The sequence below is a fragment of the Cucurbita pepo genome, chromosome 10, assembly GCF_057944985.1.
Source record: "Cucurbita pepo subsp. pepo isolate OVF chromosome 10, ASM5794498v1, whole genome shotgun sequence".
Lineage (NCBI taxonomy): Eukaryota > Viridiplantae > Streptophyta > Magnoliopsida > Cucurbitales > Cucurbitaceae > Cucurbita > Cucurbita pepo.
The window spans coordinates 3,296,171-3,315,549 of NC_141807.1; the positions used below are offsets into that span (position 1 = coordinate 3,296,171).

The 19,379-nt window shown below is 39.8% G+C and overlaps 6 protein-coding genes across 15 annotated transcripts; 1 reads left to right on the plus strand and 5 right to left on the minus strand.

The window, feature by feature from the left end:
• Window positions 1-26: 26 nt before the first annotated feature.
• Window positions 27-2,450, minus strand: LOC111804093 (uncharacterized). The gene is made up of 5 exons (XM_023688776.2): window positions 2,156-2,450; window positions 1,026-1,936; window positions 881-934; window positions 612-790; window positions 27-285 (listed from the first exon to the last, which is right to left on the minus strand). Exons 2-5 carry the CDS (start codon window positions 1,768-1,770, stop codon window positions 196-198), a joined length of 1,068 nt encoding a protein of 355 aa, XP_023544544.2. The 5' UTR covers window positions 1,771-1,936; window positions 2,156-2,450; the 3' UTR covers window positions 27-195.
• A 323-nt stretch (window positions 2,451-2,773) lies between these two features.
• LOC111804089 (type I inositol polyphosphate 5-phosphatase 5-like) lies at window positions 2,774-5,116 on the minus strand. Its single transcript, XM_023688772.2, has 6 exons — window positions 4,908-5,116; window positions 4,048-4,837; window positions 3,760-3,953; window positions 3,556-3,664; window positions 3,314-3,462; window positions 2,774-3,225 (listed from the first exon to the last, which is right to left on the minus strand). Exons 1-6 carry the CDS (start codon window positions 5,027-5,029, stop codon window positions 3,000-3,002), a joined length of 1,590 nt encoding a protein of 529 aa, XP_023544540.2. The 5' UTR covers window positions 5,030-5,116; the 3' UTR covers window positions 2,774-2,999.
• Window positions 5,117-6,688: 1,572 nt separating this feature from the next.
• On the minus strand, window positions 6,689-9,415 carry LOC111804572 (inositol-3-phosphate synthase). Its single transcript, XM_023689428.2, has 10 exons — window positions 9,127-9,415; window positions 8,968-9,036; window positions 8,753-8,888; window positions 8,418-8,665; window positions 8,101-8,327; window positions 7,904-8,019; window positions 7,632-7,808; window positions 7,361-7,549; window positions 7,197-7,259; window positions 6,689-7,116 (listed from the first exon to the last, which is right to left on the minus strand). The coding sequence occupies exons 1-10, from the start codon at window positions 9,312-9,314 to the stop codon at window positions 6,997-6,999; spliced, it is 1,533 nt and encodes a 510-aa protein (XP_023545196.1). The 5' UTR covers window positions 9,315-9,415; the 3' UTR covers window positions 6,689-6,996.
• A 1,247-nt stretch (window positions 9,416-10,662) lies between these two features.
• LOC111804201 (protein NEN4) lies at window positions 10,663-12,177 on the minus strand. Its single transcript, XM_023688923.2, has 5 exons — window positions 11,528-12,177; window positions 11,396-11,442; window positions 11,253-11,316; window positions 11,001-11,183; window positions 10,663-10,917 (listed from the first exon to the last, which is right to left on the minus strand). Exons 1-5 carry the CDS (start codon window positions 11,948-11,950, stop codon window positions 10,825-10,827), a joined length of 810 nt encoding a protein of 269 aa, XP_023544691.2. The 5' UTR covers window positions 11,951-12,177; the 3' UTR covers window positions 10,663-10,824.
• Window positions 12,178-13,710: 1,533 nt separating this feature from the next.
• Window positions 13,711-18,749, plus strand: LOC111803207 (L-ascorbate oxidase). Of its 10 annotated transcripts, XM_087127496.1 has the most exons (7): window positions 13,711-14,119; window positions 14,202-14,585; window positions 14,679-14,867; window positions 14,945-16,387; window positions 17,572-17,657; window positions 18,224-18,312; window positions 18,387-18,749. In XM_087127496.1, the coding sequence occupies exons 1-4, from the start codon at window positions 13,784-13,786 to the stop codon at window positions 15,899-15,901; spliced, it is 1,866 nt and encodes a 621-aa protein (XP_086983622.1). In that variant the 5' UTR covers window positions 13,711-13,783; the 3' UTR covers window positions 15,902-16,387; window positions 17,572-17,657; window positions 18,224-18,312; window positions 18,387-18,749. The 10 variants fall into 10 exon arrangements, with proteins under 10 accessions (XP_086983622.1, XP_086983621.1, XP_086983620.1 ...); XM_087127495.1 differs by lacking the exon at window positions 17,572-17,657 and having other exon boundaries at window positions 14,945-16,401; XM_087127494.1 differs by lacking the exon at window positions 17,572-17,657 and adding an exon at window positions 16,650-16,742 and having other exon boundaries at window positions 18,224-18,749.
• LOC111803209 (heavy metal-associated isoprenylated plant protein 23) lies at window positions 18,270-19,119 on the minus strand. Its single transcript, XM_023687516.2, has 2 exons — window positions 18,850-19,119; window positions 18,270-18,748 (listed from the first exon to the last, which is right to left on the minus strand). Exons 1-2 carry the CDS (start codon window positions 19,004-19,006, stop codon window positions 18,450-18,452), a joined length of 456 nt encoding a protein of 151 aa, XP_023543284.2. The 5' UTR covers window positions 19,007-19,119; the 3' UTR covers window positions 18,270-18,449.
• Between the last annotated feature and the right edge of the window lie 260 nt (window positions 19,120-19,379).

A 19,379-nucleotide genomic window follows, 5' to 3' on the forward strand; every position in this document is an offset into this window, starting at 1 on the left:
TATACAGGAAAGCGGAGTCGCAAGGATGAAGATAAGAGCTATTCAAAAATAGACCGGATGATTTTACATGTATTCCAAATTTATAATACAGCTACCCTATCCAGAGCGAGAAGTTCAAGAGTACAAATATGGACAGCATAAGTTACTAACCACACAGCCCACAACCACCAGAATGGCAGGAAAAACAACAGCACGCTAATGCTTCTCCATAGGCATGCCATTAAGCATCTCCAGATTCATCTTGCAGTCCTCTCTCAGATCTTTGAGGGTAACAAAACTGGTTTGCTGTAGGGAAATAAATAAATAAAAACAAGATTTACCACCGCTAAGTCCTTCCAAGGAAGTAAATGAAAGTGGAGAAGCACATATTCAAGAATCTAAAAAAGTATACTCTCGGGCATAGCAGCCAACAATGCCAGAAAATTGTAACTACTTCCATTAATTAAGCTCTTTTGGACTTCCGACACAGTCCTTCCTTAAATTGGTTATTTCAGGGAACTATAATATTTCTATTCTTTCATAGACAGGTTACTTCAAAAGATCACAGTTCAAAGGTAGGCGCACATTTCTAATGGGAAAAAGACTTAATATAACTATAAATCCACACTTACAAGTTGGCTGCCTTCGTGAGCAAACATATCTTCCATATGACGGAACAGTGACATCCACTGACCACAAAGATCAAATTCTAGCTTTGATTTGGAAGAATTTCCTTGATCATGATAAGTATCTTTCTCTTTGCTGCTTTTCTGAGCCAAGATGCTCGCATCTTTCTGGCTTTTCTTAAGTGCTGAAAGAATGAAAATACCATGATTATCAATAAGAGGGGCTAACCCAAAAAAACATGGTATTGTGACTATAAAAGGATGAACAAGTTTACCCGAAATCCGTCCTTTGATGTCCTGGTAATGGAGGTCTGACCAAATGTACGATGCTGGTTACAAAAGCAGACCAATTTAGCATTTCTGAAAACGAATTTTCAATAGCCCATAATTACATGCATAATTGAATAACATTCTAGTTACCTTTCAAGCAGAATGAACAAGAACATGTTTTAAGCAAGTCGTCATACATGCCTAAATTAGCACAATTATCAGTCTTGAATCCTGAGCACCTTTCCAATGCCAGAGACTTGGAACCCTCTGATATAGGTAACCTCGACCATTGAGTGGAGTCATGATTGCTTGAACCAATTTTACCAATGCCAATATCCTTTACAACATTCCTTGAAACATGATCAACTGCTGCTTCAATATCAGCATTGTTTATCATAAATCCAGGACAGTCTTCCTTGTCATCCTCGGGGCAAGTAGGGACTACAGAAGTGGGCAAGCAAGGAACTCCCAGTGCTTCACTGTCTGTAATTCTGTGTTCATCCTCTTGTTCAGGATGTGCTTCATCATTCGGCAAATTACATTGCACAGTTTCTTTAGCTATCTCAAACAAAACAGTATCACCTTCACTGGAAGCAGGAGAGCAAGCAGACTCCAGCTGCTCCGTACTAAACCTAGACAGCCCCATTGAATTACAGTTTTCTCCACACGAACGTTCACAGTTCTCCTTGACATATTCCGCTGCTTGTAGACGCACGTGCTTCGGGCATCTGGATTCTTCATCTTTCCCGTCCACAGGTTTGCCGCACCCATCCCTTGTTTTAATCCCTGAATCACTCAAAATTGACGAAAACTTTCGTTTGAGCGGACGATTGGTTAGATTTCCAAGAGCCGAACGATTGTGGCCAAACACATCATCAATGTTATCTTCGCGCATTATCAGACACAGGCAGGGGTACTCTAGTCTGATCAACCAATCTATCTACTAGATCTTCGGCAACTAGAAAGCCTAATCACTCAGGCGGAAAATAAATCCTAAATCTTCATGTTCAAATCCTAGTCGGTGAAGGGGAAAAACACAGGAACCCCAATTTTACAAGATTCTGAAAAAAAAAAAAAAAAAAAAAAAACCGAGCAACCGTGACGTTAACGCACAGACATAAAGAAAATAAAGCAAAATAAATCAATAAAACCATAAATAACACAGTAACCCTAGAAAAATCGACATTCATCGCCAAAATTGTAAGGTTAGAATCGAATCGGTGAGACGAAAGAAAACCACTGAAATGTTTACTCAAAGAGACGGAGACTTAGATACTAACCCTGCGAAACCTTGAACTCAGATTTCGATTGATTGTCGAGAGGGAGAAAATGCCCAAATTAGAAGAATCGAAGAGCGGCTCTCGGGGAAAACGGAGGAAATTATATTGCCTCTTTTTTTTTTTTCCCCTTTTAATTTATATAGAGAGAGAGAAGAAGAAGCGCGAATGATGCAAATGTTGATGCAGGGCCCGCGTTTCCGATTCAAAATGTTGCCTCATTCGCGGTGGCGCGCTTTCCCGGCATGTCTTCACCCCCCTCCCGCTCCCTCCAAACTCTTTAATTCACTCGATTCGTTGTCATTTTTTGGGTATCTTTTATTTTAAATTTTCGAAAATTTAACTAAATTTTATTTTCACTCATCCAATCAAAAAAAAAAAATAATAAATAAAAAAAAAATCATTTTTAAAATTTGATTACAAATCCAAATGTTTCATTGGCAAATATAAAAACATCATAAAATAAATACAAAATTAACTTCAAAATATGTTCCAAAAAACACTTTATGAAAGACAAGGATAAAGTGAAATTGATACTAAGCCAATCAATTTGGCATATGCTTAATTCTTAGGCATCCATGCAAATTCTATTAATACTGCTCCAACGAGTAGCAGAAGACGGAGAAAAATGCTTCGGAATTACACTGCAAACTTTCTCTCTCTCTTTCTCTATACATGTTTTTGGCACTAAAAGCCTCCTCTTTTTTTTTTTTTTTTTTTTTTTTTTTTTTTTTTCCCTCAATTTTCAGTTTTGTTAGGCTAATAGAACACAAAATCAATAGATACATGGATTTATAGATTTACAAACATGTTTATAAAACACTATACATAGCTATAAAGTAGGGCTTTAGAAACCGTAGAAGCTGCTGCGCCTTTCGGGTATTACATGCTCTTCTAACTGCATCTTTGGAGCCAAACATGAGTGTCCTTTTCTGAACTTGCCGCTTCTGTTTCTAACCTCCACCGCCACCCAAAACACTCCACACACTGGCCTATGATCCGAAAATGTAGACTCCCCTCGAACGTAGCACACCTGCTCTATCCCATTCCCCCGCCACAGTATTCTATCACACCTGAACCAACAACAAAACACACAGTACTTGGTTTCAAATTAAGTTTGCATACATACGAATCCCTTTAGAATGTAGTTTTAATACCCACCATGACGGAGTCCGGCGTTTCTTCTTCGTTTTCGCTGTCTCCCCGGCGTATGAATCTGTGTTCTGAATGTACTTGTAAGTGGGTGCAAATTGAATCCGCCCTTCACTGAACCCCACGAATACTCTTCCAGCTTCTCTCTCCACCGTCAACTGCATCACCACCCCCCATTTTAATTAAATAAATTAATTAATTAAAAAAAAAAAAAAAAAAAAAAAAAACAAGAAAGTGAGCTGATTAATTACCTGGTCGTTATGCAGCAGTCTGTCCCAATCATTATCGTCTATTAAGGTCCTGGTATCCTCGTAACTCAAAGTAACCCGGTAATTCAAGTCACCGAGCCATATTATCCGGCTTCATTTCACAACACCAAATTAAATGATTGATAAAACACAATTTTGAATAATAATTAATAATAACGAATAATAATTAATAGTGATTAGTAATACTCGTGATCCATAATTCTCTCAGAGGCTCTCCTGTAGGGATTCTTGCAAATCTTGGGAAATTGGGTGCCTTTGAGAATCTCAGCTGCATCCAAGTTTCTTTTCAGTTCGTCCCCTTCCTTCTCACCAGATGCCAAGTGGCTGCAAACGAAGCAGAAGCTCGTCTCATGCACCGACATGCTGATGGATATGCACCCCTGCAAAATAAAGTCGACTAACTTAAGGAATGATCATGGGTTTATAATCAAACAATATCGTATCATTGTAGAGAGTGGTGTTTCGTCTAATGACCTTGTTTCCGAGGCGACACATTATCCCTCTTCGAACGGTGGAGACTCTAAGATGAGCAATATGAGGGACCAACTCCTGTTGAGCCCAAACGGAAAGGAACAAACCCACCATTTGCTTGCTTGCAATGAGCTTGTATTTGGTGTTGTCCTCATCCAGGGATTTGGAGGAAGAAATATCGGAATTGGAAATGAATTCAAATTCGTCATCGTGTAACTCTGGGGATGAGGTCCCCTCGTTCAGCTTCCTCCGCCTTCTCTCTCTGGTCCCCACTTCAATTGGACAGTTACATGCCTTGAGCGCACCACAGTCCATAGGCCTCAGACTCCTGCTCAGCACTTTTAGCGACGCCTTTCTGAAGAAAGGAAGCGACTTCGAATCCTTTGAGGGTGCTTTTGTGGACCCATGATCCGAAGCAACAAAAAAGGAGTCGTAATGAGTGCTGGGTTTGTTTATAGCCTTGTCTATCAAACCTAGCCACTTTGCTGCGGGTTCGTTGTCTTCTAGAACAAGCACATTCCCTGCATTTAGAGGAACAATTTCCTGAAACCCAATCACATAAATGTCCGCACATTCTTCCACTTGTAAGAAATCTTCCAGGTTCATCGCATCGTTGGGAGTTCTCCCTCCCACATTCCACGTGCCTGCAAAAATTCTATAATTCTTGGTGTCATTCGGTGGAGTTAAGGATGGCTCAAACATGGACATGTTTAAGCTTTCGATTCCTGGACTTGTTCGTCTCTCTGAGTGGCTTTTCTTGATTCTGGGGGATTGCTCCATGCAACTCCCTTCCCTTCAAATTAAAAAATAATAATAATAAATAAGATGGTGAGGGATTAAGAAAAAGAAAAAGAAATGCATACCCATTTTTTCTTTTGGTTCCTGATGTAGTTGGGCGGGGAGATTGGAGGGGATAGCGATAGGGGGAGACAGGGCGCGGCGTTGTTGGGGTTTCCCATTTGGACCTACTTCGGATTAGTGGCATGATTGGATACTGAGTCCTTGAACCCGGAATTCCATTGCATTCTTATGGGGAAAGAAGGCACCAGAAATGGTGGGTGGGTGGGTGGGTGGGGGGAAACGGGCTGGTGGGTTAACCAGCCGGTGAATATGAACGAAGAGGTTCTTAAGTGGTTTGGTTTGTGTGGGGTATAAGTATTTAGGAAAACAAAGGGAGAACAAGTTTGAGAAGTGATTGCTTTCAATTGTTGCGGGCTCAGATTTTGGCGCCAAACCTTCCGGAGAATAGTAGGAATGAACGGATCAAATTTGTTACACCGCAACTCCTCCTCATCCGCTAATCTTAATCTCAACTCTCCACCCATATATCAAACAATTTTGAAACATTACATTTTTCTTTTTATTTATGATAAATAAGTGTGTTTGGTGTTAAAAATGTTATTCAAATTTCTTATAAATTAACTCTTCTAACAATTTTATTACCTTATTTAATTTTGTATAATTAAATTAATAAATTTGAGTAGTTAGATTTTAATTTAATTGTACCTTAGGATTTCTTTTGTAAGAAATTTGAATAATTATTCTTAAATTTTAATTTAATTTTTATTTAGTAATAACTATAATATGCACGAACAATTATCCTCAAATAAATGATTTAATAAAACTATATAAAATTTTCATTGTATTTCAGTTGTATTAGTAGAGTAAATTATATTAAATGCAATATACTTATATATCTTATATCATTATAATAATATATATTAATAAAATAATAATATGCCTAAAATTTAATTTAACTTTTATTTATTAATAAATATACTAGGAATAATATGCATTAAATTTTAGAATTTTGAGTTTGTTTAGGTATCGAATAAATAATTTTAATAAAATTATACAAAAATTTTATTGTAAATAATAAATACGTCATCAAATTAAATATTAAATATATATGTTACAACTCAAAAATGAATTATTGGGTAGAGTAGGTAGATGATAATAGGATAATAATACTGATAAATTGTAAAATAGTAAAAAAAAAATTAAAAAAAAATGAACAAATGTAAAATATAAGTGAAAAAAATAATAAGGAAAAAAGAAAATTCATAGCTGTTTTGATGACTAGGAAAATTTTTTCGTCTCACATATTATTCCCTTTTTGACATAATTTATAGGGATTTACTTTTGTTTGATTTGTCACGACCCGATTTTTGAGAATTCGGAAAATCGAATCCGACTAAAAAGACGGAAGCGAAAACAAATAAAATAAAATAAAATAAAATAAAATAAAATAGAACATAAAAATCTGATATTTTTTTTTTTAAAAAGGAAGTCAACGATACTAAAATTAAATTCAAATATGATGGGAATACAAATATAAAACAAAATACAAAATACTCCAATTATGAAAACAAACTGAGCTCTAAAACGACACCTCTTTGTGACAGTGCAGCTCTTGATCATCTCCCCACCTTGATCGGTCAAAAGAAAAGAGATTGAGTACTATCTGTACATGTAGATGTCACACCCGGGAGTGAGGAGGCGTTTACAGCGCCTGCACATGCAGAGGAAGTTCTAGAACCACACATTTCTTGAACTAAAAGAAAAAAAAAAAAGTGAAACAATTATTTAAAGTGGTGCAAAATGGTTGATCACGTTGAGTAATAGGTTGTACCAAATTAAAAGCTGTACGAATCTATGTTCCATGTTGAATTGAAGTGTTTAGAGATTGAGATTGAAAATGTACCATTAATTTGCAAACTCAACACTAGTTTAATCCACTAATGATCTACTCCCACTAAGGGATGGATGCTGTTGAATCACTCAACACAACAGCCTTCACAGAAGCTTCCTTCTTTCGAGAAAAAACACCAAATTAAAAAAAAAAAAAAAGATACAAATTGCTGAGAGCTTCTCCTAAGAACAATTACATCAAACACAAACTTTGAAAGCAGAAGAGAGGCACAATCTCTCTCAAAACTCTCCCCCTACCAATCACTTGTATTCCAATATCATGTTATTCTCAGGAGCAAGCCCAACGCACGCCCTCAGAATGTTCTCCAACATCGCCCTTTGCTTTGATAGCGCATTCACCACTGGTGTGCCTGGAGGAACCTGTTTCAACACATACTCTCAACTGTTATATGAGCTCCATTGTAGCTTAAATTCAAAGTTCACATCAATTTTGTACTTACAAGAGGTGCCTTGGTCAGGTAGCTCAGTATTGTAGCTACTGGATGGAAAGAATGAAACTTCCCCTGCAAAAAACCAACCAACTCATCTTCAATTTTCCTTTTTTTTTTTTTTTTTTTAAAGCTTCCAATGATGCAACCAATTCTTAAACTAAACTTAAACCCACCTCTCCTTCAGCCTTGAGCTGGATGCGAGAACTTAGCTCAGCAAGCAGAACCAGATCAAGAATAATGGGAGCAGCCAAGAGGGAGTCCTCGCATGTGTTGTGCATCACTATGGTACTCTTTCCACCCATGAATATCTCTGATGTGTACTCATCCATGGCTCTCTTGCTGTCTCCAACGTATGGCACATACTAAAACACCCCAACACTTCTAAATCAGCCAAAACCATAAACAAACACAGGAAACACTTCAATAACCAAAACAAGAAAGCACCTTGATCACTACAACATGGTCTGGATGCTCCCCAGGCTCGTACAGGATGCCATTGCTTGACACCATGTCGTCCACCACATTGCTCTTTGATATTTCCTTGGAGCGGAACGTTTGTGGGGCAGACAGGTTCATTCCATCATTGTTTCCAAGATGGTTGTAGCTCACAATCGAAGTTGGCTGTAATCAAAACATAGTAAGAAATAAGAGAAGGATTTCACTGGTTTCCTGGGTTAGTTGAATAATACCAAACAATTTTTGTGTCAAGATTTTACCTTAATACCAGCACCAACTAGAAAATCCACTAGGACAGATTTCATCTTGGTTTGACCACTCTTAAAATCATCTCCTCCGATCAAACTGTTCCTCCTAATAGCCAAATCAATCAACCCTGAAATTGAAAGATTATCAGAATGTTTGATGCCTGTGATCATACCAGTAAGAGAGCTGAAATGTTAAGGTTAGATGATACCTGGGACGAAGGTGTTTTGTGGGCTTCCGTTGATAAAAGGGACATTCTCAAGAACACAGGCTATGGCATACAAGGTAGAAGGAGATATTTCAGCCTCATTCTTGTCCAGTGAAGCTAAGAGGCTCTCCATTGTGTCATTCAGCCCCACAACTAAATTGCTGTATCTCTCCGTGTTGGCAGTCCAAAGCACAACAACTTTATCCACTTTACTCTTCTCTTTAAACTCCCTAAATCACCATATTAGGAGGACCCAGAGAATTAGAATCTTTAAAAAAGAAAATTGCATGTACCAAAACAAAACTAGAGTAGCATATTACTTGATATCATTTATAACTTGTTGGACTTGTTCTCTCTTGGTTCCTTTGATCACATTATTAGCTCGTGAACCTTGATTAGCAGCAATGAAATCAGGGTCGTAAATCCCAGGGAGTGGGACCATGGATTCCATGTAGGGCCTCAGCTGCTTTTGCAGGTCAATATCAAACACCTTGGCCCTCGCCATGGCATCTGCCAAGTTCATGTCACTAATGTCCCACCCACCAAACACAATCTCATCTGGATTAACCTGTAGATTAACAATATAATGGGAAATTAACAAAACACATATTTGATTAACAGAACCCTCCAACCCATTTAAACTAAAAGTCAGTACCATAGGGAGCAGACTTTTGAATGGGGCATAGATCTCCTCGCCATTGTAGGAACCCACACGGATGGACGAAGCTTGAGTCAATGACCCAAAATAGTTGGCTTGTTGAACTTTATCCTTAGTTGCCCAGGAGATCCCTCTGAGAACATTTTAATACATTCAGAAGAAACTAAAATGACATTTCTTGTTCACATTTAAGAACATTTGAGAAATCTTACTCTCGATTGGCAATAACACCGCCAGTCAGAGTGGAACCATTGTTTCCACCCCATCCAACAAGCATAACCCTGCACAATACATAACCAAAGTTCTTCTCGTAAAGAGGATGAAAAAGAAAACAATCAAAACAACAAATTATAAAGATGATAGACACAAACCCAAGTTTTGGAACGCTGGTTTGAGTCTTGAATTCGTATTCAACAGTCTTGGGCTTCACCGTCCACTGGAAGCTACCATTCTTATTCTCATGAACAAGCTCTGTGGTCTCATAGCTATACACGGAATGAATCTCATTCGCAGTGTACTTCACATTGGGGCTCTCAACCTTAAAGCTCTCAATGAACATTTTCTCTTTTCTCTCTTAGAAATGCAAGAAGAAAAAAACTAGAAATTTTCCACTCAACCAAACAAGCTCAGGCTGTCTCTACCTCAGAATGCTGGCTATGTGCTCGATGGCTTCCTTTTATGCTCGAAAATGCATGCCTTTCGTTTACACATGGCATGAGATGAATGGGGGTATGGCCCACTAAAGCTTTTGGCTTTACACCAAGGATTTGAGATGGTGAGAAAATGTGTGATTCTGATGAAAAGAGCAAGGGGAGGGCGTACTGTGTGGTGATACGTGGTGAGAAAATTCTGGTCCTCTATCAGAGTCAACAGTAAATTAAATAATGAAATTATTTGTATGTCCTCTTATTTTTGGTCGTTTTGTGGGCGCTTCTGGACATTCCAAGAAAAAAAGAAAAGAAAGGCGAACATGTGGTTGAAGGCACAAATGACGAGAGAGCAACAGCCTATGTGGCGGTGAAGGAAGGGATGGGCTCTCTGTTATTGCCATGCACAGGGCGTCTTGTGACCTTGTAATAAGTTTCTCCTTTCTGGCTCTTACCCCACCGCCCCTTCCTTCATTCTTAATGCAAATAATTACACTAAAAAACAACAGTGTTACAGTAAATGAATTCGTAAAGGGTAATCCAGAATGTTGTTTTTTTGTCCAATAGGTGGGGGATGGAGGCCCCATCCTCGTTAATGTGTGCTGTGTAAGAGGATACTGGGGGCTTCCATTATTTCTTTCATTTTGTGGACTTTATGGTACCCCACCGTTCTTAACAATACAGGGCGTTATGGTGAGGCTTTGATGTAAACCAAAACATGATTTAAAGTCCAGTATAAATGAAGGCAAAGGCAAAGGAAAAGGAGTCACATGGCCATAAACACTGTGGAAGTTCGAAATGGGCTTCATCATCTCTTTTCCTTTTTCTTTACATTTCTACCGAAAGTTGTTTTCTTTTTCCCTCCCCACTTTTCCTAAGAGTCTGGTAGTTGTGAATGTGATGGACACAACACCTCGTGAATTGACAAGGCCTTGTCCGTGACATGGTTAATGTTATATTCTGGAGTGTGGTAGATTTCTTCTAACTTATTTCAAGGCTGTTCAATTATTGCAACCAATTATAGAGAGAAGAGGAGCAGGAGGTTATATTATAAAGTGGGGCTCTTGAAACAAACACCATTCCTTTGGACTTTCCCATCAAACTTTAGTTGGAATGGACTTAAAGTTCATACTAACTAAACAAACACATGTCCTTCCTTCCTTCCCTCCCTCACTTATTCATCCAAATTGTAAAAAAAATACGAACCCCTTTAATTATATGTACATTTTGACATGCAACATTGCCTAGCAACATGTACTCTACTAGTTATGAAAGAATGAACTGTTTGATTATGCTAATATTGTTACATCTCTGTACATCAAAGAATCTCTCCCAAGAACATCATCTATCACTCTTTTACATATGAAGTAATGAAAGAATGAACTCTGTTGTTATGTTCAGACTACATTCTTTGGTTTCCAGTTACCTTAGTAGCGATCGAGAATGTTTAAGTAAGACGTTAAGATGCTGTTTTCGTTGAGCCATGCAGAGTACATTCTTTACCTCAGCCGCCATCTGTTTCAATTCACCACATTTTCATCAGTTGGTTGGGAAAAAATGTTTCCTTTATGAGTATAAAGAAAGAGCTGTAACTAAACCTTTCCAATTCCCAGTGTTTCCCTTGCATAAGGAGCTGATCTCAGTTGATACCCCGGCGACGATGGAGGGGATTTTCGACTACTTTCCTCTCTGCAATGCAGCTTCCCATTTGCTCTGTTTCGGGTTGTTATGGTGGATGAAGTCTTCCACTTCCCCTGCAATATGCTTGGGAGGGTCGATTCCTGGTACAGAAATTACCAATATCAGAGATGACCCACGAAGAGGAATGCTGTTTAGATGAGATGACTCACCAGAAACAGAACAGTAGCACAATGCTTGAGGACCTCCAAGTTCATACGAACATCATCAAGGCTCCTGCACAAAGCACTTATGTGAACCAAGGTGGCATGACACACGCACACAAAGGGAGGGAGTTAACCGATTGTATGTATACCTGTGCTTTTGCGGCCCCAACTGAAAGTAAGAAGCCAATGATGCCATCTAAACATGAAACACTTCAAAACATGAGAACTATTCTGAATGTTGTGATTAAACATTGCTGTATGTTATGATTTGAAAGGTTTACCTTCATGTTTCCTGCTCTCTTGCCAAACTTGTCACTTAAGATTCCCAAGGAATCAACCATGCCAACTGGGGTAGGAGCAGACCTGCCAATCTCCGCGAACGCCTCCCTAATACGAACACAATCGAATCTTCGAATGTTATGGCCTGCCCATATCCTTCCATTCAAGATGCTGAAAATCTTGTCTGCAACTTCCTCAAACAATGGCGCAGTGGCAACGATTTCTCTTGTTATCCCGTCAGGTCGGGTGGACCTCAATGCAACAGCCGACAGATCCTTTGGCCTGATGAGGGTAGCAAAGCTCTGAAGCTCCACAAGCTTCATGGGGCAGACGACAATAGCACCGAATTCCAATACTCGAAACCGTTGCCCGATTCTATTGGGCACTGTAGTTTCCAAGTCGAAGAAGACGATCTCAGCTTCCATTGGCAATGTGGGGAATAGTTCTTAATACCCAATGCCATGGGAAGGAAATGGATATAAATGGTTGAAGAAAGGAGAGGAGTCTTGGTGGTGAGGGTTTGATTATCTTGAACTTAAAGTCAAGTGGTTGGTCCATGGATGAAGAAGTGCTTACCTCCAATTAAACCCAGAATTCATCATAAAGAAACGTTAAGAATGACTTTTGTTGTCTCTTTCCTGTTGCTTTTTGCCAGCAAGTACCGTTCATGCGGCATCTTTGGAATATTGGTGGAACCTTTGAACTCAGGTCTTCCTAACCTAAATTATTCTGTCATGCTCCATCTATTTGGGATGGACCCAAATGAATACCTAAATGAATCCATGTGTATCATGTAACGACCCAGATCTACCGTCAGGAGATATTATCTTCTTTGGACTTTTCCTTTCGAACTTTCCCTCAAGGTTTTAAAACGCGTCTGCTAGGAAGATTTCCACACCGTTATAAATGGTAGTTTGTTCTCCTCCCCAATCAATGTGGGACATCGGGAAGGTTTCCACATCCTTATAAATGGTAGTTTGTTCTCCTCCCCAACTAACGTGGGACATCACAATCCACCCCCTTTCGGGGTCTAGCATCCTGATTGACACTCTTTCCTTCCTCCAATTGATGTGGGACCTCCCCTTTAGGACCTAGCGTCCTTACTAGCACACCGCCTAGTGTCTACCCCCCTTCGGAGAACAATAAGAAGGCTGGCACATTGTCCGGTGTCTGACTCTGAATACCATTTGTAACGACCCAGTTCCACCGCTAGCAGATATTGTCCTCTAGGAAAAACCTCCATTTCAAGCTTCCCCTCAAGACTTTAAAACGCGTCTACTAGAGGAAGATTTCCACACCCTTATAAATGGTGGTTTGTTCTCCTCCTCGACCAACGTGGGACATCACATATCAAAACGTGCGCCGTACTTTTATGTTGGACCAAAAGGATCCAAGCCCAAATCACCTTGGGCCCTCTTTCTATCCTTTCAAAATCAATATTATTGTTTTGAATATGCTTTTAATTTAATTTAATTTAATTAGTAATAAACCAAAATCCTAAATTTTAATATAATTCAAATTTAATTTCACTTTTCTTTAACATCCTATCAACTTAAATTAACATTTCTTCAAACATTTTTTTAAGTTTAAGGTTAAAATTTCAATTTATTGCTTTTTTTTCCTCTTGTTCCTCGTACCTTCTTATTTCGTTCGTCTACGCTTTTACTTAAAGAATAAATAAAGTGGTCCATTGGATATATGTCTATTTATGCTTTATCTATTTAAATTTGTGACATTAGATTAGACCACGACTTCCAACATCTTTGAATAATCTAAACGCATCAAATTTTCCAACTTATTCTTGTCAAAGAAAAATACAAAAATTTCAAAAGATGATTCTAAGACATTTCCCAAGAAATAACGTACAAAACAAAATAAGAATTCTAACACTAATTTGATGATTTTTGTCCTCTTACATTTAGTTTAGTTTTTTTGTATTTTCATTTGCATCCATCCTTTTCGTTATCGTGCGACTTCCACTTTAACAATGTCACGAGATTATTTTCTTTATATGCTTTTTGACCACTTCTATCATTATCAAACAAATTGGAATGTATAGCTAAAGATATTAGGATGTTTGTAAATATGGTAATTTTTTTTTTTTTAAAAATTGGTCTTTGATATTTTTAATCCTACCAATTTTTTTTATAATGAATATTGATAGATATGAAATGGCAACTTGGGATGTACGTTGACTTGGACCAGGATTTGATTGAGTCAACTGATGTCGGATATTTATATACATCCCAAGATCTCAAATGATTTTTAGGCTTCTGGGTTTGGGAAACAAGTGCTCTAACACTATTCAACAAATGGCTCCGCTGTTACAGAGTACACAATACTTGCTAATTCTGTTCTGCTTCTTCCTGTTCTTGTCGGCATCTTTAGTCGCAGAATCCACAACTTTGTACTATAAATGGGAAGTTATGTCCGAAATAAAGTCCCCCGACTGCTTTGAAAAGCTTACTATGACTATTAATGGCGGATCTCCAGGTCCGACAATCTACGCCCACCGAGGCGACAACGTCATCGTCGAGCTCAAGAACAGCTTAGCTACTGAAAACGTCGCAATCCACTGGCATGGAATCCGACAGGTACCCCATGTTTTATCTCTCTCGAAATACGTTTTTATGGTTTGGTTTCTTGTTTTTCAAACGTGTTTGGATTTTGTGTAAGATTGGAACACCTTGGAGCGATGGAACAGAAGGTGTCACTCAGTGTCCTATTCTGCCTGGTGAAACCTTCAAATACCAGTTTGTTGTTGACAGGGTAAGAGCTGGACCCGATGGTTTTGTTTTCGATTTCTTCTTAATATTTTCAATTTTGGAAATCAATCTGCAGGCAGGGACATACCTATACCATGCTCATTACGGTATGCAAAGGCAGGATGGTCTCTACGGATCCATTGTGGTTTGGCTTCCAGAAGGACAATTAGAGCCTTTTTCCTACGATCATGATCGTAATCTCATCCTCACCGATTGGTATCACAAAAGCAGCCATGAACACGCCACCGGATTGGCTACCCCCGACCCTGGCTTCCAATGGGTCGGAGAGCCTGATGTAAATTCAAAACGCCCACCACTCATTTCTACTGTTTAATTGGAATTGATTCATTTACTGATGTGGGGTTCTTCTTGTTCGTCATTCTCTCAGTCACTTTTGATACAAGGAAGAGGGAGATTCAATTGCTCTCTGTTGGGTTCTTCCAGTTTAGCCTCTGCTACCTGCAACACATCCAGCCCACAATGTGTTCCTTATCCACTCACGGTCGTACCAGGACAAACTTACAGATTGAGGGTATCCAGTCTTACTTCTCTATCAGCTCTCAGTTTCCAAATTGAGGTAATTAAAGTCATCTACTTAGTTTAATTTCCCGAATTTCTTCTCAAAATGGCTCAAACTCTCTGTTTTGGAAACAGAGTCACACCATGACTGTGGTTGAAGCAGATGGGCATTACGTCGAGCCATTCCAAGTAAACAACTTGTTCATATACTCGGGAGAAACATATTCGGTGTTGATAAAAGCCGACCAAGACCCGTCCAGAAACTACTGGGCCACAACCAACGTGGTCAGCCGACCTAGGACCACCCCCCCTGGTTTGGCCATTTTCAATTACTACCCAAATCAGCAGCGTAAACTCCCTCCCACAACTCCTCCTGCAGGACCTGCTTGGAACGACGTTGCACCCCGATTGGCTCAAAGCCACGCCATCAAAGCCCGGCAAGGTTTTATCCACCCGCCGCCAAAAATCGCCGACAAAGTGATTGTGCTTCTCAACACCCAAAACACCGTGAAGGGTCGCCGCAGGTGGTCGTTAAACAATGTGTCCTTCAATATGCCCCACACCCCTTACCTTATTGCCCTGAAGCACAATCTTCTCCACACTTTCAGCCAGGCCAAACCACCCACGGGATACGACTTCAAGAACTACGACATTTTCAATCCGGCCCCCAACCAGGAAGCGACGGAGAGCGACGCCATATTCCGGTTGGACTTCAAGTCGACGGTGGACATCATTCTGCAGAACGCCAACATGATGAGCCCAAGCAGCAGCGACACGCATCCTTGGCATCTGCACGGGCACGATTTCTGGGTATTGGGGTACGGGGAAGGGAAATTCGATATCTATAGAGACCCAAGCAAGTACAATTTGGAGAACCCGATAATGAAGAACACGGTGGCGCTGCACCCATATGGATGGACGGCCTTGAGATTTGTAGCCGACAACCCCGGAGTTTGGGCTTTCCACTGCCACATCGACGCCCATTTCTTTATGGGAATGGGAGTTGTTTTTGAAGAAGGAATTGACCAGGTTGGAAATTTGCCTCCTTCCATAATGGGGTGCGGGGAGAGCAAGAGGTTCTTAAGGCCTTAGTCTTTTTATTTGTTGCTGTAACAAGGAATGGGGTGGCCCAAAAAGCCCAACTCAATCTTTCCATCCTAAGAGGCTCTTATCCAAATCCAATGGCCCAAAATTTCCACTTGTGGGGTCCTGCACTTCGCCATATCCATGTTCGCGCTATTTTCAAACCCCTACTTGGCATCACAGCTGCCATTGCCACCTTCATTTCAACCTCAAAGGCCGAATAGCACAATCTGATCATACTAAAATGGCAACCCCATGAGCCCAAGCTTCCCAAATTTTCAGCCCCAAATAATCTTCCGCTATTAAACCCACTCCTTCTTCTTCTTCTTCTGTTTCTTGCTGCGTCGGTTATGGCTCTGTCGCCCTTGGATGCCAAGGCTACGAGAATTGAATACTATGCCACTGTTGGAGAACCCCTTTGCGAGTTCAACTATGTGCCTTACGGGCTTGGCTATTGCGACATTGCCGTGGGATCCAGTAAGGAAGTTCCTTATGGTGAGCTTATCAAAGTAATTTCCCATTTTAGTTTTCTTCTCATGATAAAAAAATTTCAACCATTGGCTTATATGACTGCTTGTTTCTATCCAACTTCTCTTGCAATGCTTGAAAGTCCCTCATATGAATCATTGTATGATGTGTTGCAAGTTGCTAATGAATGTTCTGCAATTGACTATCGTTTCAATCGTTTAATTTTCCCCCCTCCACGCCCAAAGGATTTTATGAATTGTTTTTGGCTTATATTACCTTTCAAATACAGTTTCACTAAACTGCAAGGTTTGCTGATAGGATAGTGTTTGACAGCAGCTATAAGCGTGCTAGACCTCTCACCTTGTGTATTGGTGTTGGCAAGGTAATGATTAATTCACCAATACCGTTTCCTCAGTTGCATGTGAGCTTGAAAAGTTTGGCCAATTTATTAAGAGCGAGCAGCTACAAGCTTTGAGAACAATTATATTGATTAAGAGGTCAGAATAGCCTGTCTAGGATGGAGGCACGTCTCTCTATGTTCCATCTAAATAATATAGGCACCTTGCTGCATTCATCTCCCTAGATGCAGCTATGTTCTAAGAGACCCTTGGAGCAGTTAGTTCTCCCACAAATCCCAATTGTTTGTATGCCCAAAGTAGATAGAAGGATTTTAAAACGCGTCTCCTAGAGAGATATTTACATTACCGTCATCATCTTATGTTCATACCTTTTTCCCCCTCGTTTAGCCCGAACTTAAGTCTAAGCTAAACGACAAGCCCAAAGAAGTGCATGTCTCTCTGGATTTTCCAAGGATGTGGAACCCGAGCTGACTTTCAAGGCAGAATATACATGGTTTTCTCCAATTTCCCACCAGGACTGGCAGTCTTTGTTAGGTGAAAATCCCAGCTAGGCATGGTTGAAATTGCTCGATTTCAAACATAATTGATCAAACCCATGTATTTGGTGTTTTACAAGCTTATGACTGTATTTCCATACACGGATACTATTCTTTACTTTGTAAAAGCAAGTCCTGTTTCTGAGTAGTTCAGTAACTTTCTTCAAATGGAATCTAAAGGGCGCATTTTGTTTGAACATATTCTGTTCTAATATGATTGAATTGTCAATAAACACAAGATCATTACATCCAAATCACCCTTATTTTCTTTCTCACTGCGGTGTCTCTTTATGCTACCTTTGGATCTGAGAAAAAGGTTAACCGGGTGAAAAAAAAAGTTCCCAAAGCCAAAAGCAAAGAAAGCAGGATTCTTTCCTCACGTTTGGTGAAGAGAGAGAAAAGGTAAGGCTGGCTTGGTTTGGTAATTTTATGCTCTGCACTTACCTTTTGCTTCCTTTGCTGGGGCCAAATGTAGTTTGAAATAATTTGAATTTTGTGTTCAAATCTTTTAGGCTCTTTTCAAAACCGAAAGGCATACTGTAACCGTCCACAGTTTTAAAACGCGTATGCTAGGGAGAGGTTTCAACGCCCTTTAGGAATGTTTTGTTCCCCTCTCCAACCGATTTGGAATCTCAATTCACCCCCCTTGGGGCCAGCGTCCTTGCTGGCACACCACCCGGTGTCCGGCTCTGATACCATTTGTAACAGTCCAAGCACATCGTTAGCAGACATTGTCCGCTTTAGCCCGTTATATATCACTGTTAGCTTCATGGTTTTAAAACGCGCCTGTTAAGGAGAGGTTTCCACACCCTTATAAGGAATGTTTCGTTCCCCTCTCTAACCGATGTGGGATCTCACACATACCGCTTCTTCATAGTTCAATAACTTAATGGTTTCCAGTCCTTTATGAAGCGAGTTCCTTTTTTTCTTGTAACAGTAAATGACCAGGTTGGAATCTTGTTTTTCAGGTGAAAGAACAGCTGTGGACAAGGCAAAGTCGTCTCCCAAACAGGAAATTATAACATCATGCATCCTTTTAAACAACATCAGAAATAAGGTAATCTCTTACATCAGCTGTTAACAACTAACAACCCATACATATCATTACCAGAATCATTGGTTTTTTGACAGAAATTTAGCAGAAGAGAGATAGAGAGAGGCACAAAACACGAGACTTGTTTTAGCAGAAAAAAGTTACATGATAGAGCATGCATTTGGGTTGTCATCACTGAACATATTGCTGTAAGGGTCTTCATATTTGGTAACAGAAGCAGTAGTGACAGTGTGCTCCACATTTCTGACATACCCTGATGGTGCCTTCTTGTCATATGCCTGAGCAATGTAAGGCTGCGACACTAAGCTGTAGGGAACATATGGCCATATCTCCGCCTTCTTCCCTGTGGACTTTGCCTTCTTCAGCACCTTGTTTGCGTCAACATACCCTGCAACTGTCACCTTCTGCTGCTTCCTGTTTATCTCCACAGATTTCACCCCTTCAAAGGTAGAAAAAAAAAAACACTTCATTTCGTTAGCAATCTCCCTCTTGAGATGGACAAGTTTAGCTAGTAAAACAGAGGAATTTCTTTAGACATACCACTGAGTGAAGAGAGGGCATTCTTGACCTTACGTTCACAGCCATCACAGTCCATTCTGACCTTGAGCTCCACAGTTTGAAGCTGTTTCTTCTTGTTGTGTCTATGGCTACTACCCACCAAATCTGACAAGTACTCCAAAGTCCCACCAACACCCATTTCTCTCTTTAATCGATATAGTTGAAAAGGGAAAGGTACAGAAGCTCACAGAAGCAAAACCCAGAGGAAAAAGGAAGAAGAAGACAGTGTTTGGACGGGGGGGAAATGCAAAAGTCAAATTAAGTTGAAGAAAAGAATGCTTTCTCTGTGTGTCGCTCTGGTTTTGAGATGGTTACATGAAACAGGCCTCCATATTATATAGGCATTTGGGTGAGGGATTGAAGAACAAAGGCAAAGTGCTGTGTTTTGGTTGTGGCCCCCCAATCACCAGAAACAATCTCTCTTAGGAAGCCTGGTTTTTTTGTTGCCGTGGACGTCACATTTTTACTTGAAAAGGGCATGATTTTTTAAGATGATGAAGTTATTAAAACAA